Below are 12,120 nucleotides of genomic sequence, written 5' to 3'. Positions count from 1 at the left end.
GACTCTGCCCCAAATAGAGACTATAAGGTCATAAAAAGGTTTTTTTTTATAAAAAATAATAATATTGTCAATCCAAATTTATATTCTGAGAAAATCTGCCTGAAATATTAGCTATGTGAGAAAGAAGTCATGGCCTTTGGAAGTGAGGTTTTCATCTCTGCCACTTGCATTTCTGAAAGGACCAATGGTTGCAATGGAAACTTCCATCCATCTTTGGCATACTATACCTCTTGATTGGTAAACAGAATTTGCTTGGCAGATTAGAGGCTATGCAAAGCAGTCAGAGGTCGTTAATCCTTAAAAATGATAAGCTCTTGTCACTCGTATTGGGGTTCGAGTTTATATTCTTATTACTTGTAGTTCAGCATATTGTTATACTCAGAGGTGGGTTCCTACCGGTTCAGACTGGTTTGGCCCAGTAGGTAGTAACTCAGGCTGCCATGTCCCCGAACCGGTTCTATTGTTGGCGGCACCATCAATAGAATCTTCATTGCAAAAATTTAAGGTTTTTTCCCCCTTTTCTAATGTTCTGCGCATGCACAAACCTTTTATGCTGCAAATGTGCACGTGCGCAGAGAGCAAATTTTTTTGCACGCTGAACCGGCAGTAATGCTGGTAGCAACCCACTCCTGGTTATACTTCTTAATTTATTTATTTTTTAAACTAAGAATTTGTATCAGTATGAGGTGTCAGGCATGCTAACTGTTTTTCCTGTTATTGTATTTTATCAGGATAGCTCCAGGGATGAGTTTGTTTGACTACATTCCATCCTCCTCGAAATGGCAGAAGACAGAACATTTCTGTTTATGTCAGAAGAAGCCTGAACCATACTTGCCACCTTTAAATTCTCTGCATACGTTTTGGAATCCTGCCCCACAATCTTTGGATTGCTATGATGAGAAAATTTATTACACTTCCATAATTCCATATCGAGATGTCACATCAGATTATGTCATTCACCTTGAAGCAGATCCTTTATTAAATGATGAGCAAAGTGCTTCTAGTATCTCTAATCATTGGGAAGATCTCCAAAGAGAAAAAAGGCAAGGGTCTTTGGAATATTCATCTATTTCCTCTTTCCAAAGTCCCACTGACTTTGAAAGTTTTTCATATTTTTTCCCAGAAGATTATTTTGAAGGGAAGTGGCCTAAAGTTGAGACTACATGGCCAACTCCAAGTGGCCTGACCTCAGCTGAAGTCTTAAGACATTGCAAGACATTGCTTGAAAATTCTACCATTGGCTCAGCTTGCAAAGGGTTTCTCGCCATTCAACTCGATGTGGCCATTGAAATGTGTCTTTCAGATGTGCAGATTACGGATGATCTCAAATGGGGGGAAGTACTTATTCCATTTTTGGAAAACGTCTGTGAAAAAAAGATCCTTTTAGAAAATGTAACTGAATATTTTCATTCAACATATGAGATACCTGCTGTCCATCACAAAATTATTACAGCACTGAGATGTCCCAATCTCTGTAATGGCCATGGACAATGCACTATAAGGGGGTGTCAATGTTTTGAAGGCTACAGCTCCTATGACTGTAGGATTGCCAAAGGTAAGTAAAACGTTCAATTTCCTCTTAATCGTCTTCTTTATTTCTTTATTATATTTGTATGCCACCCATCTTGCAGTTTGAGGCAACTCTTATTATTTTATAGCCTTGAATAAATGGAATGAATATCTGCAGTAAACTGTTGCTCAAACTAATAAATAAGTTTTTAGTTTTTACTAAGATTATTATAGTATCTGGTTGATCATTTTATAGAAGATTTTTGGCTAAGGTTTGTTTTTACTTTAGTTCACTGGTAAAAATGGGTGAGATGGTTCCCTTAAAGTGGGTATAGAGCCGAGGTGGCACAGTGGTTAGAGTGCAGTACTGAAGGCTACTTCAGCTGATTGCTAGCTGCAGTTTGGCAGTTCAAATTTCACTGGCTCAAAGTTGACTCAGCCTTCCATCCTTCCTAGGTGGGTAAAATGAGGACCCTGATTGTTGAGGGCAATAAGCTGACTCTGTAGATCACTTAGAGAGGGCTGTAAAAGCCCTATAAAGCAGTCTAAGTGCTATTACTATTGCTAAACAAATTGACTTTATGGAATTATGTTTTAGCCTTGTCATCTACATGCCAATGGAAATATAAGTCTGATCGAAGTATTATGTTAATGCAAGAAAGTTAAGAATTTGTATTTTGTTTATACAATTTGTACAGACTGACCACTGCATCCAAAGTGTCAAGGTAGTTTACAGAAGAATTAAAACATAATTGAACCTAGTTATTTCAGATAAATTTTATACCATACTAGCTTACTGCAGTAGTAAACTTTTTAAAACTTTCTTAAAAGTAGAGGAGTTGTTGGTATTCCTAATATGACAGGGTAGTCTAGAGGGTGGGGGCCATCAATGAGATAGTGCATCCTTGTGTAGGAAATGACCAGGATGAGCCTGAGGAAGGGGTCAAATGCATCATCAGTCATGAGTTCCTTTGCACCCACAAGAGATCTAAGCCCAGCCCACCTTGAATTCATTTGACTCTTATCTACCTCCAATTTGCTCTGGCCATTAGTAGTTTAGTCTTTTGCAGAGAGCTTAAGCTTGCAATAAATCTTTATAACCATTTGAACTGCCTAGATCTTCTGATTTCCCTGGCATCTGACACCTTGTCCCTCAGTATAATGGTATATGGGGATGACCCTGGGAGACAGGAGAAAGAGCTGCAACCTAGACAACTACTGTGCAAAAGGTATTTCATCCCAGAGAAGGAAAAGGAGCATGGGAAGCACCTGAGAAAGGAACCTCCCTAGTTTTCTGGGAAGTAAAAATAAAGGAGGGGAGAAGCGCTTTGCGGCTTTCAAGATTCTGTTACTGTAACCATTATAAACACTACTATAGCACTACTAAAGTTAGTTTATGATTTATGCTTCTTGCATGGAATACCTCAACGTGCTGACACTCAACCCCCCCCTCACCTTTCATGGAATAGAGAGGTTCTGAATACCTTCCCTTCTGATCACATGGGGCAGCCATATGTGGTGGGGAACACAAATACAAATCATAAATGGCTTCTAAGGCAATAATCACTATCTTGAATTGGACCCAGGAACTAATCAGAGGGCAATGCAATGCTCTCAGCATTGATGTAAGACTGGTGAATATGTGTATACAGCCAAAGAGATAACCTTGGAGAATGAGGTCATCAGTCACTTTTGCCAGGAGAAAATTTGCTGGGGGACGAGGGGATTAATGGGCTGAAGAGTACAGATGGCATTTCAGAAAATGACTGAAAAATATTAAATGTTAGTCTTTTCAGACACTTTTAATTGGTCTCCTAACTAAAACATTGAGTATAATCTTAAAATGAAGGGGAAAATAATAGTTTGAATAACAATGGAATGAATTTATATTTAAACTGTGGCAAAAGGACAAAGTCACTATCTAAATTGATCACTGTCATCAGTAGGTCTTTGTAACGTTGGTATTAATTGTATGTCACTGTACAATTACTTATTTGTACCCTTACTTATATTTAATTTTGTAGTTTATTCACAACATTTATAGATGTTCTTTTAGAATGTTTATAACTTATAGAAGTTATTTTAAACTTGTTCCAACCATGGAACCTGTTAGGTTTTTTTCTATAACTTTTTAAAGGTTTTTTTTTTTTAAAAAAATCCCAATGAAGAGACAAAGTAGTAGTGATGACAAATTGGCAGTAAAATAAAACTTGCGCTTCTTGGAATTTATTTATGCAAATACATATGTTAAACTTATTTCACAAAAATGGATGTTCCAATTACAGCACTGCCATTTGTTTCCCTTTTTCTGTATTCACCTGCCTCAATATGGTATGCAATTGTACTAGTTTGTAGCCAATGTTCCAATGTCTGAAAAAATTGTTCACATACATAAATATTTATTAAGCCTAATCAAAAAGCAAAACAAACACAATATGCATATGCTGAGAGAGAGATATCCAGGATGGGAATGACAATTTTATATTGTGAAGTTGAAAAATTATGCAGGAAAGTCACAATTTGAGATATCACTTAGAACAATCCCTTTCTTAGACATGTCAATGGACAGTTGAGCATAACATGACATACAGCGTAATAATATAGACAATAGTAATGCATTAATATAGTGAAATTAAAATTGGATTTTTTTTCACCATTATGAGTGCCAGACCTGTTTTCTGTCTGCTTGTCTGCCTTTGCAAATCTGATTCTCTTAACTGGTGGATATACCATTCTGAAGGGATTTGAGGCATACATGTACAGCAGCCAAGCAATGGAATCTGACATTTCTGTATTAATTCTCATCCAGATCAATGGGATTTAGGTCTAAATAGATGTGCAGAGGATGCTGCCATGATTATTAAGCATACCTCTGGGGGACATGTACAATACATGCATACACTCAAGTAATGTAGAAACTGAAGAGGGAGGAAGAGACACACTTTGATAGTTGTTGCACAGTTAGAAATGTTGTCAGAGCTTGAGGGCAAGCAAAGAATCAGCTTTCGTGTATTTGCATGTGGCAAAGAAAAGCCAGCCATTCACCTCCTCCATGGACTGCTTGCAAATGCTTGTTGCTTGCAAGCAAGAGAGAAAGAGTAGTTATCAAGACCGAAGCAGATAGCTGAATGGATTTGAAGGGGTTTCTTTCTTTAGTTCCTCAGAATCCATTCAAATCTCTTACCCTAAAGAACTCAATTTGAAAAGCCGTTCATAATGCACACTGGTTTTCATCCTCCTAAATGTTTTGTAAGGAGCTCTCCCTGATTCCACCATTCTCTACAATTTATGGGAAAAATATTTTAATAATGCACTTATGTTAATTAAAAGATTTATCCTAGGAACTGTACACCATTGACTGCAAAACTTTTATTTGACTTATCTAACAGTTACGCTTATAATCTTTGGCACATAAACCTTTGTACTCTGTAAATCTCTACATGCTGATTTCTGAATTTAGTTCTAGTCAAGCGCATATGTTATTGTAGTCTCAAAATTGCCGACAAACCTAAGCAAATATGCCAAGCTGAAAAGAGTTCTTAAAAATTGGCCATCAGACAAAAGACACCCAACTCAAACTCCACTGATTAAAAATCCAACATTCAAGGATTACTTTAAAATCATTTTCTATGTGCAGACAGCAATTTTAATTTCAGAAAAGAGCCAGGCCCTGCTCAGTTTAGCCGTCTGAGGTAGGTACCAATCACAGAGTGCTGAAAAGAGTTAATAACAATCAGGACTACAATAGCTTCGTCTTTCATTATGAAGACCATTCCCTGCTTTTCTTAAGCTTCACTGATATTATAACAGGTTCCTGCGGTGCTGTGTGCTTTTGTCTGTGTGCATGTATGCCTTTCCCATTTCACTTGCCTACTGACGCCTGACAAGCCTTGAAGGAGGTTTGTTTGAGAAGTGTAAAGCAAGGGCAGAGGGGGAACATTATTAATTTTTAATAATGACTATGTTTAACAACTCACCTTCAAAAGTCCCAAAAATGTAACAATCCACTCTCACAAATGAATATGAGCTGGCACTAGTAGACCAGCACCTTTATCTTTGAGGGTAGAGGTTCATTCTCAGAGGGTTGGTTTCTGGATGTTTCATTGTCAGGCTAGGTAATATCTTCATTGGAATGTAGGGATTTTTCCAGAGGTGGGCCTCACACATAATGTAACAACTGGTTCGGCTGGAACCGAAAATGTGACTGTGTGCCTTCTGCATCACACAATGATTATATAGCAGCTCTGGGGCAGGTGGGCAGGCCCAGCCACTGGTCAAAACGACCAGTCTGAATCGGTAGCAGTCCACCTCTGGAATTTTCCCTAAATGTTATCTAGCATGGTAACAAAATGTTCGGAAACCAACCTACAAGCTTAGAGAATGAACCTCCACCCTCATTCTACACCAGTGGTGGGTTACGCCCGGTATGCCCCAGTACAGGCGTACTGGTGCCTGCTGGGAGCACTAGGTACTGTTCCGGTACGGTGCTTCAGAGCCCCCCCCCCCGCACGACATCCTTACTTGTATTTCAGCTGTTCAGGGCTTCTGCACACGTGCATGGAACGTATGGTGCTGCGTGACGCTCCACCGAGCAACTGGAGCATCGCAGAGGCATCACGGAGCATCGCAGGTGGTAAGTATGCATGTGCGCATGAACACATGTGCACACATGTTGCGCATGTTCATGTGCTGGACGCCCAGCCCCGTTGCACCGTACCGGTTGCACCGGGATCCGGAACCCACCACTGTCCTACATCTAAGCTACAGATGTTCACCATTATTGCAAACCTTCATCTTTCCATTAGTATTATTATGTATAAGTCATAGTGGCTAATAACATGCCAAGTTTATAGAAGATCTATATCCATTCACACATGATGTGTGGTTTAATTGAGCCCAACATTTTTAAAGACATGTTATATTGTTAATGTACATGTAAGTATTACTATAGTAGTGCAAACATATCAGTTGTAACAACTGTGAATTAGTTACTACAATCAATAACAAAAGGGATTTCAACTTTGTAGCTACTTTTTAAAAATGTTTTGACCTTCTTTTACAAAATGACCACTGACACTTCAGTCCCAAAGCATATTTACTTGAAAGAAAATCCAACTGATACCACATTCAACTTATTTCCCGAAAGTTGCATTTGTGATTGCAATCTTAAATTATTTTTTTCTGAGAACATCATGCCTCAGGGGGTTTTCAAGATATGAGATAGAGTCAGACAGCTGGTTGAGAATAAGGCTAAGAAAAACTGGCACAGAAAGTCATATGCTCATATAGACATGCATAAACACGGACACACACGTACACACATCACACATCACACACACACACACACACACACACACACTGATACTGCTCTCCTTTGAAATAATCAGAAATATCACTACAAAACAAAATCAAGATGATATACAGCAGTGATTACAAAAGGTCAAAATATCATGGGAAACCTTTAGCATTTTCTTTTTCCATTTTGTATAATACACATGAAATTACCCCTTATTTTTTCATAAAGAAAGTGTTATGAAGATCACTCACTGACATCAGACTTCATTTCTCTCTCTCTCTCCCTGCTGCAATTCCCAATATTTCTATCTGAGCTTCTTTAAATAAAATAGTCTGTGGGAAGAAAGAAGAAAATATGTTTGCACAGCACAAAAACTTAAAGGTCTTGGCATCATAAACTAGGATATACATATGAATGGTGAGCATTCATTCACCCAGCCCTTCCTGACATTTGAACAATGTTATCAAGATTTATATTATTTGGGGTTTTTTATCTATATTTTTGAGGAACGTGGTGGCTCAGTGGCTAAGACACTGAGCTTGTTGATCAGGAAGGTCAGCAGTTTGACAGTTCGAATCCCTAGGGCCGGGTAATAGAGTGAGCTTCCGCTACTTGTCCCAGCTTCTGCCAACCTAGCAATTCGAAAGCATGTAAAAATGCAAGTAGAAAAATAGGAACCACCTTTGGTGGGAAGGTAACAGCGTTCTGTGTACCTTTGGCATTTGGTCATGCCAGCCACATGAGCACCGAGACGTCTTCAGACAGCACTGGCTCTTCAGCTTTGAAACGGAGATGAGCACTGCTCCTTAGACTAAGGAACAACTAGCACATATGTGCAAGGGGAACCTTTATCTTTATCTACGTTTTTAATTGTTAAAGTCATGTTTAGTGTGTCAGTATGTTGTATGTATGTTTGAACATGAGGAATACAGAGACCAATATGTTCTGTTGCAAAATTATTTCTAGTTTAGAGATCCTAACTTGGAAATAGTAGAATTAACATACATGGGCCTTGGTTATAATTATGGCATACTGCCCAAAATATATGAAAACTGACTGGTGCTATCCTTACGATTAACATGGAAGGATGCATATTACACAGCTGTGAATCTAAATCTAGATTATCTAGTCTACATCTTCTCTATTTTATTAATAAGTTTTACAAAATGTTGACCAAAACCATGATGGGCAATGGAGGTCAATATTAATGGCTTATTTATTGATGAACATACTGCATGGAAATTGTCACTTGGAATATACGTAGAACAATATGTGGCATGACTAAAAATAGATTAAGCTAAATTGCTTGTTAACAAAAAGAAAGGGAAAATTTAATACATGTGATTAGTGGTCAGATCTTATACAAAGGATTTGAGGAATATATGCAGAGAACTATGTAGTTTTGGTTATTATTGAATGCTAGAATGTTTATCAAAAGTATGATCTGATGTCAACTAGATTGTTGTGAGTCTGTAGTTGCAAAAGTTGGAAATAATTGGATGCTTGCTACATGTTGTAAATGAAAGAAACAGGGACAGATATGGGGAAAATATGCAGTATTCTGAATGAATGTGATTGAGATGAAAATTTTGAGGGGTGAAATGAACGGGTGGATCGGAATTAAATGAGAGGGTAGAGAAAAACTGAGTGGCCCAAAACATCAGAAATAAATTAGAATAGCAATCTGTTTCAAATGTACGAGGCATAAATCTATTCAAGTGTACACATGACAAAGAAATGAATCTAAGAGCACAATTGGTTTGATTGGTTTGGATGCAAATTTGAGAGAATTACTGAAAGAAATAACGATAAAAACTTTGATTGTTGGACAGACAATGGTTTGGAAAGGTCAAGAGTGAACCCCAGGGAGAAATGGACACAGAAATAAAGGAAAGAGGTAAAGAGTGTATTAGAGTGAAATTAACACAACTGAAGTCTGAGCACTGTAACAAAAACTATTCAAAAGAAGTTTGATAGAAAGAACAAAAAGTGGATTTTGAGAAAGGAGCAGTTACTTGGTGATCTGAAGACTGAGCCATTTTCAATCATCCCATTGCTATGGTCAGATCATTTCCTGGTCTGGGTACTATACAGAACCACCCAAGACCTCCATAAAAGGATGGAAGATACTGAGATGGTCTGCCTTGGACATCTCATGGATCCAATTACACATTAGAACTGGTTATAGACAATAGATTTAGTGGTGTGTTCTGCTTGGAAGCTGTATATATAAATGCAGTCTCTAGTCCCAAAGGTACTTTTTCAGGAGGCAACAGGACTTTTTTCTTTTTTCTTTTGAAGATGTTTCCCTTCTCTTCCAAGAAGCTTCTTCAGCTCTGACAGGATAATTAGGAATGGAAGGATTTATATTCCTTGCAGAGAGCTGGCCATTTGCACCCTTTTAGAGGGTTGTTGAAGCACCTAGAGGTTTATCTGTGTCCTCAGGGTCACCTGAGTAGTACTCCTGGTTCCTGTAGTCTGCAATTTTCCTCTGGAAATCCATTCCTAGAGAATCTCTACAGACATTTAGCTACACCCTGGGATGAACATGTTGTGGGAGTAGAAATGGATTTCCAGAGGAAAAATTGCAGACTACAGGAATCAGGAGCACTACTTCCATTCCCTGCTATCTTGTCAGAGATAAAGAAGCTTCTTGGATGAAAGTGAAATGTCTTCAAAAGAAAAAACAAGAAAGTCCAGTTGCCTCATGAAAAAGCACCTTTGGGACAACCATGACCTGGATGGCAGAGAATCTCTACAGACTTATGCAATCTCTAGGTTTCCTATATAATGTGTATTTGTGTCTATTGCAAAGTTTTACTTTGACATCAAAGAAGTGGGCCTTTTCCATAAATACACATAGTCCTTACTTAACAACAGTAATTAGGACCGGAATGTCCATCTATAAACAATACAGACGTAAAGCACCATATCAGCGATCATATCACTTAGTAATTCTGACACTTGCCTTTGTGAGATAAACAAATGTTAAATGAGGACCAGCCCTGATCCAAGCTATTACTTCAGTAATATTACTTATTACTGAATTAGTGAGGTACGGGACTGCCTCAGGCATGAAATCCTCTTATCTTTGCTCCCAGTTCAGCATCTGTGATGACATCTGGGTAGCTGCCGCCACTACCAGTTCGCCTGAACTGGTATAAACGGGCAGAATACCACCTCTGGACTGCCTCCTTTTTAACTCCCCACCCACCCATCTATTTCCCCTTCCCGTTTTGATCATCCTGCACTTGGTTGCCTCTACCCATCCAGCCATCCCCCGTTCTGCTGGCCCTACCACTCTGCCATCTGACCTTCATTGTCTTCTTCTTTCCACTGCTGATGAGGCACATTTATACTGGCCCTTAAGAAAACAATTGCTGGCCATGCCAGACCTTCCTCTTCCAAGGCCGTGTATGGCCTTGTCCTAAACACGTGTGACTTTCTTGCAAGGCTTTGGAACAGCATCCCTCCTGAGATTCCCTTGGCCCTGACCTTGTTTGTTTTTCAAAAAAGCCCTTAAAACCTTGACTCTTTCCCTAGGCACCGAGTCAGAGAGTAGTAGCATTGGCTGAAATTTTTCCTGCGTTTAATGTCCTTGTGTTTCAGGCTTTGTTTTTTGTTACTTGTTCACTGTATTGTTTTTGTGTAGATTTAATTGCTGTTTACCGAAGACATACACTGTGCCAAGTGAAAGTTGTATAAATCACACAAACAAATAAATCTGAATTGGAAAGCAAGTGAAAGTTTGACCTGGCAGATACATGTACTAGCGGTATAATAGAAATGAATAATAGGCTAAAGTGGAACCTAGACCTTTTTTTTTTCTGATATGCACATTTTAAAATACAAACAGCCGAAAATGGTGACATACAAACTGCATTTTTTGACTTTTATTTTTGTAGAGCAGGTGAAATAAACATATACATTTCAAAGAACAACAATTTTTTTAAAAAAATGCCATTCCTTTACAGTTTTAGTTTCCATTCTATCCAAACCACAAATAGGACTGGTTCTCAGCCATTCTTTTAACATGACATATATAAAATCCCATATAAATCAAATAAAGAAAATACATAAACTTTAATAAAAGAGACTTCCAAGATTGCATGACTTGTAAGATATACGCTCCCTGTAAAAATCATATACCGTATTTTTCGCCCTATAAGACGCTCCGGAATATAAGACGCACCCAATTTTAAAGGAGGAAAATCTAGAAAAAAAAGATTCTGAACCAAAATTTTGGGCTCAATTGTGATCATAAGTTCTCTTCCTTTTTCTTTCTTTCTTTCTTTCTTTCTTTCTTTATTTATTTATTTATTTTTCTTTCTTCCTTCCTTCCTTCTTCCTTTCTTTCTTGTGTCTCTCTCTCCCTCTTTCTTTCCTTCCTTCCTTCCTTTCCTTCCTTCCTTTCTTGTGTGTCTCTCTCTCCCTCTTTCTTTCTTTCCTTCCTTTCTCTTCCTTTCTTCCTTCCTTCTTTCTTTCTTGTGTCTCTCTCCCCCACTTTCTTTCTTCAATCCCTCTTGTGCCTCTCTCTCCCTCTTTCTTTCTTTCCTTCCTTTCTCTTCCTCTTTCTTCCTTCCTTCCTTCCTTCCTTCCTTTTCTTTCTTGTCTCTCTCCCCCACTTATTTCCTCCCTCCCTCCCTTCCTTCCCTCCATCCTTCTTGTGTCTCTCTCTCCAACGTTCTTTCTTTCTCTTTCTATCTTTGTCTCTCTCTCTCCCTTCCTTTTTCTCTCTTACTCTTTCTTTCTCACTCTCCCCCCCTCACAGACACATACCTTCCAGTTGGCAAAAATTTCTGTTTTGCCAGCTGGGAGGCTGGCAAAGAAGCCTCGTTTTCCCTGCCACCTGTGGCACTTCACTTGCTGCAACTCGGACAATGGGGAGGTGGGAGTAGCGCTGTCCAGGTTTGAGGAACGGATGTTCCTTCTGCTCAGCTTACGCACTTGAAAAGACCCCGCAGTTCCACATCCCACAGCTGATCCCTTCTTGGCCAAAAGGATCCCAGCTGGGCGTCTGGAAGAGAGTGGCTGAAGTGGCTTCTCTCTCCTCCTCCTGCCAGCCGAAGGAAAAGCCCCAGGGAGACGGGCTCCGTGTGCTGCTCTCCCCGGGGCTTTTCCTTCGGCTGGCAGGAGGAAGAGGAGAGAGAAGCCGCTTCAGCAAATTTGTGTAAGATAAGACAGGCAGGCGGGTGGGAGCGTAACCACGCCTTCTACATTTTCTCTGGCAGAGTCATGCGCCCACCCGCCTACCTGTCTTATCTTACACAAGTTGGCCGAAGCGGCTTCTCTCTCCTCCTCCTCCTGCCAGCCGA

General features: G+C 39.3%; 1 protein-coding gene across 1 annotated transcript in view; it reads left to right on the top strand.

Moving 5' to 3' along the window:
• Positions 1-12,120, top strand: part of VWDE (von Willebrand factor D and EGF domains) — a gene marked incomplete at its 5' end in the record, with an annotated part of 198,489 nt that overhangs the window by 39,350 nt on the left and 147,019 nt on the right. The window contains one exon of the mRNA XM_081955237.1: positions 732-1,555. Coding sequence (XP_081811363.1) covers positions 732-1,555 — 824 coding nt within the window. The remainder of the gene's footprint in view (positions 1-731; positions 1,556-12,120) is intronic.

This window comes from Natrix helvetica (genome assembly GCF_964273705.1).
Source record: "Natrix helvetica genome assembly, chromosome: 1".
NCBI classification, from domain to species: domain Eukaryota; kingdom Metazoa; phylum Chordata; class Lepidosauria; order Squamata; family Natricidae; genus Natrix; species Natrix helvetica.
Note: the sequence above shows the minus strand (reverse complement) of the source record. Positions and strands in the feature narration are given on the sequence as shown.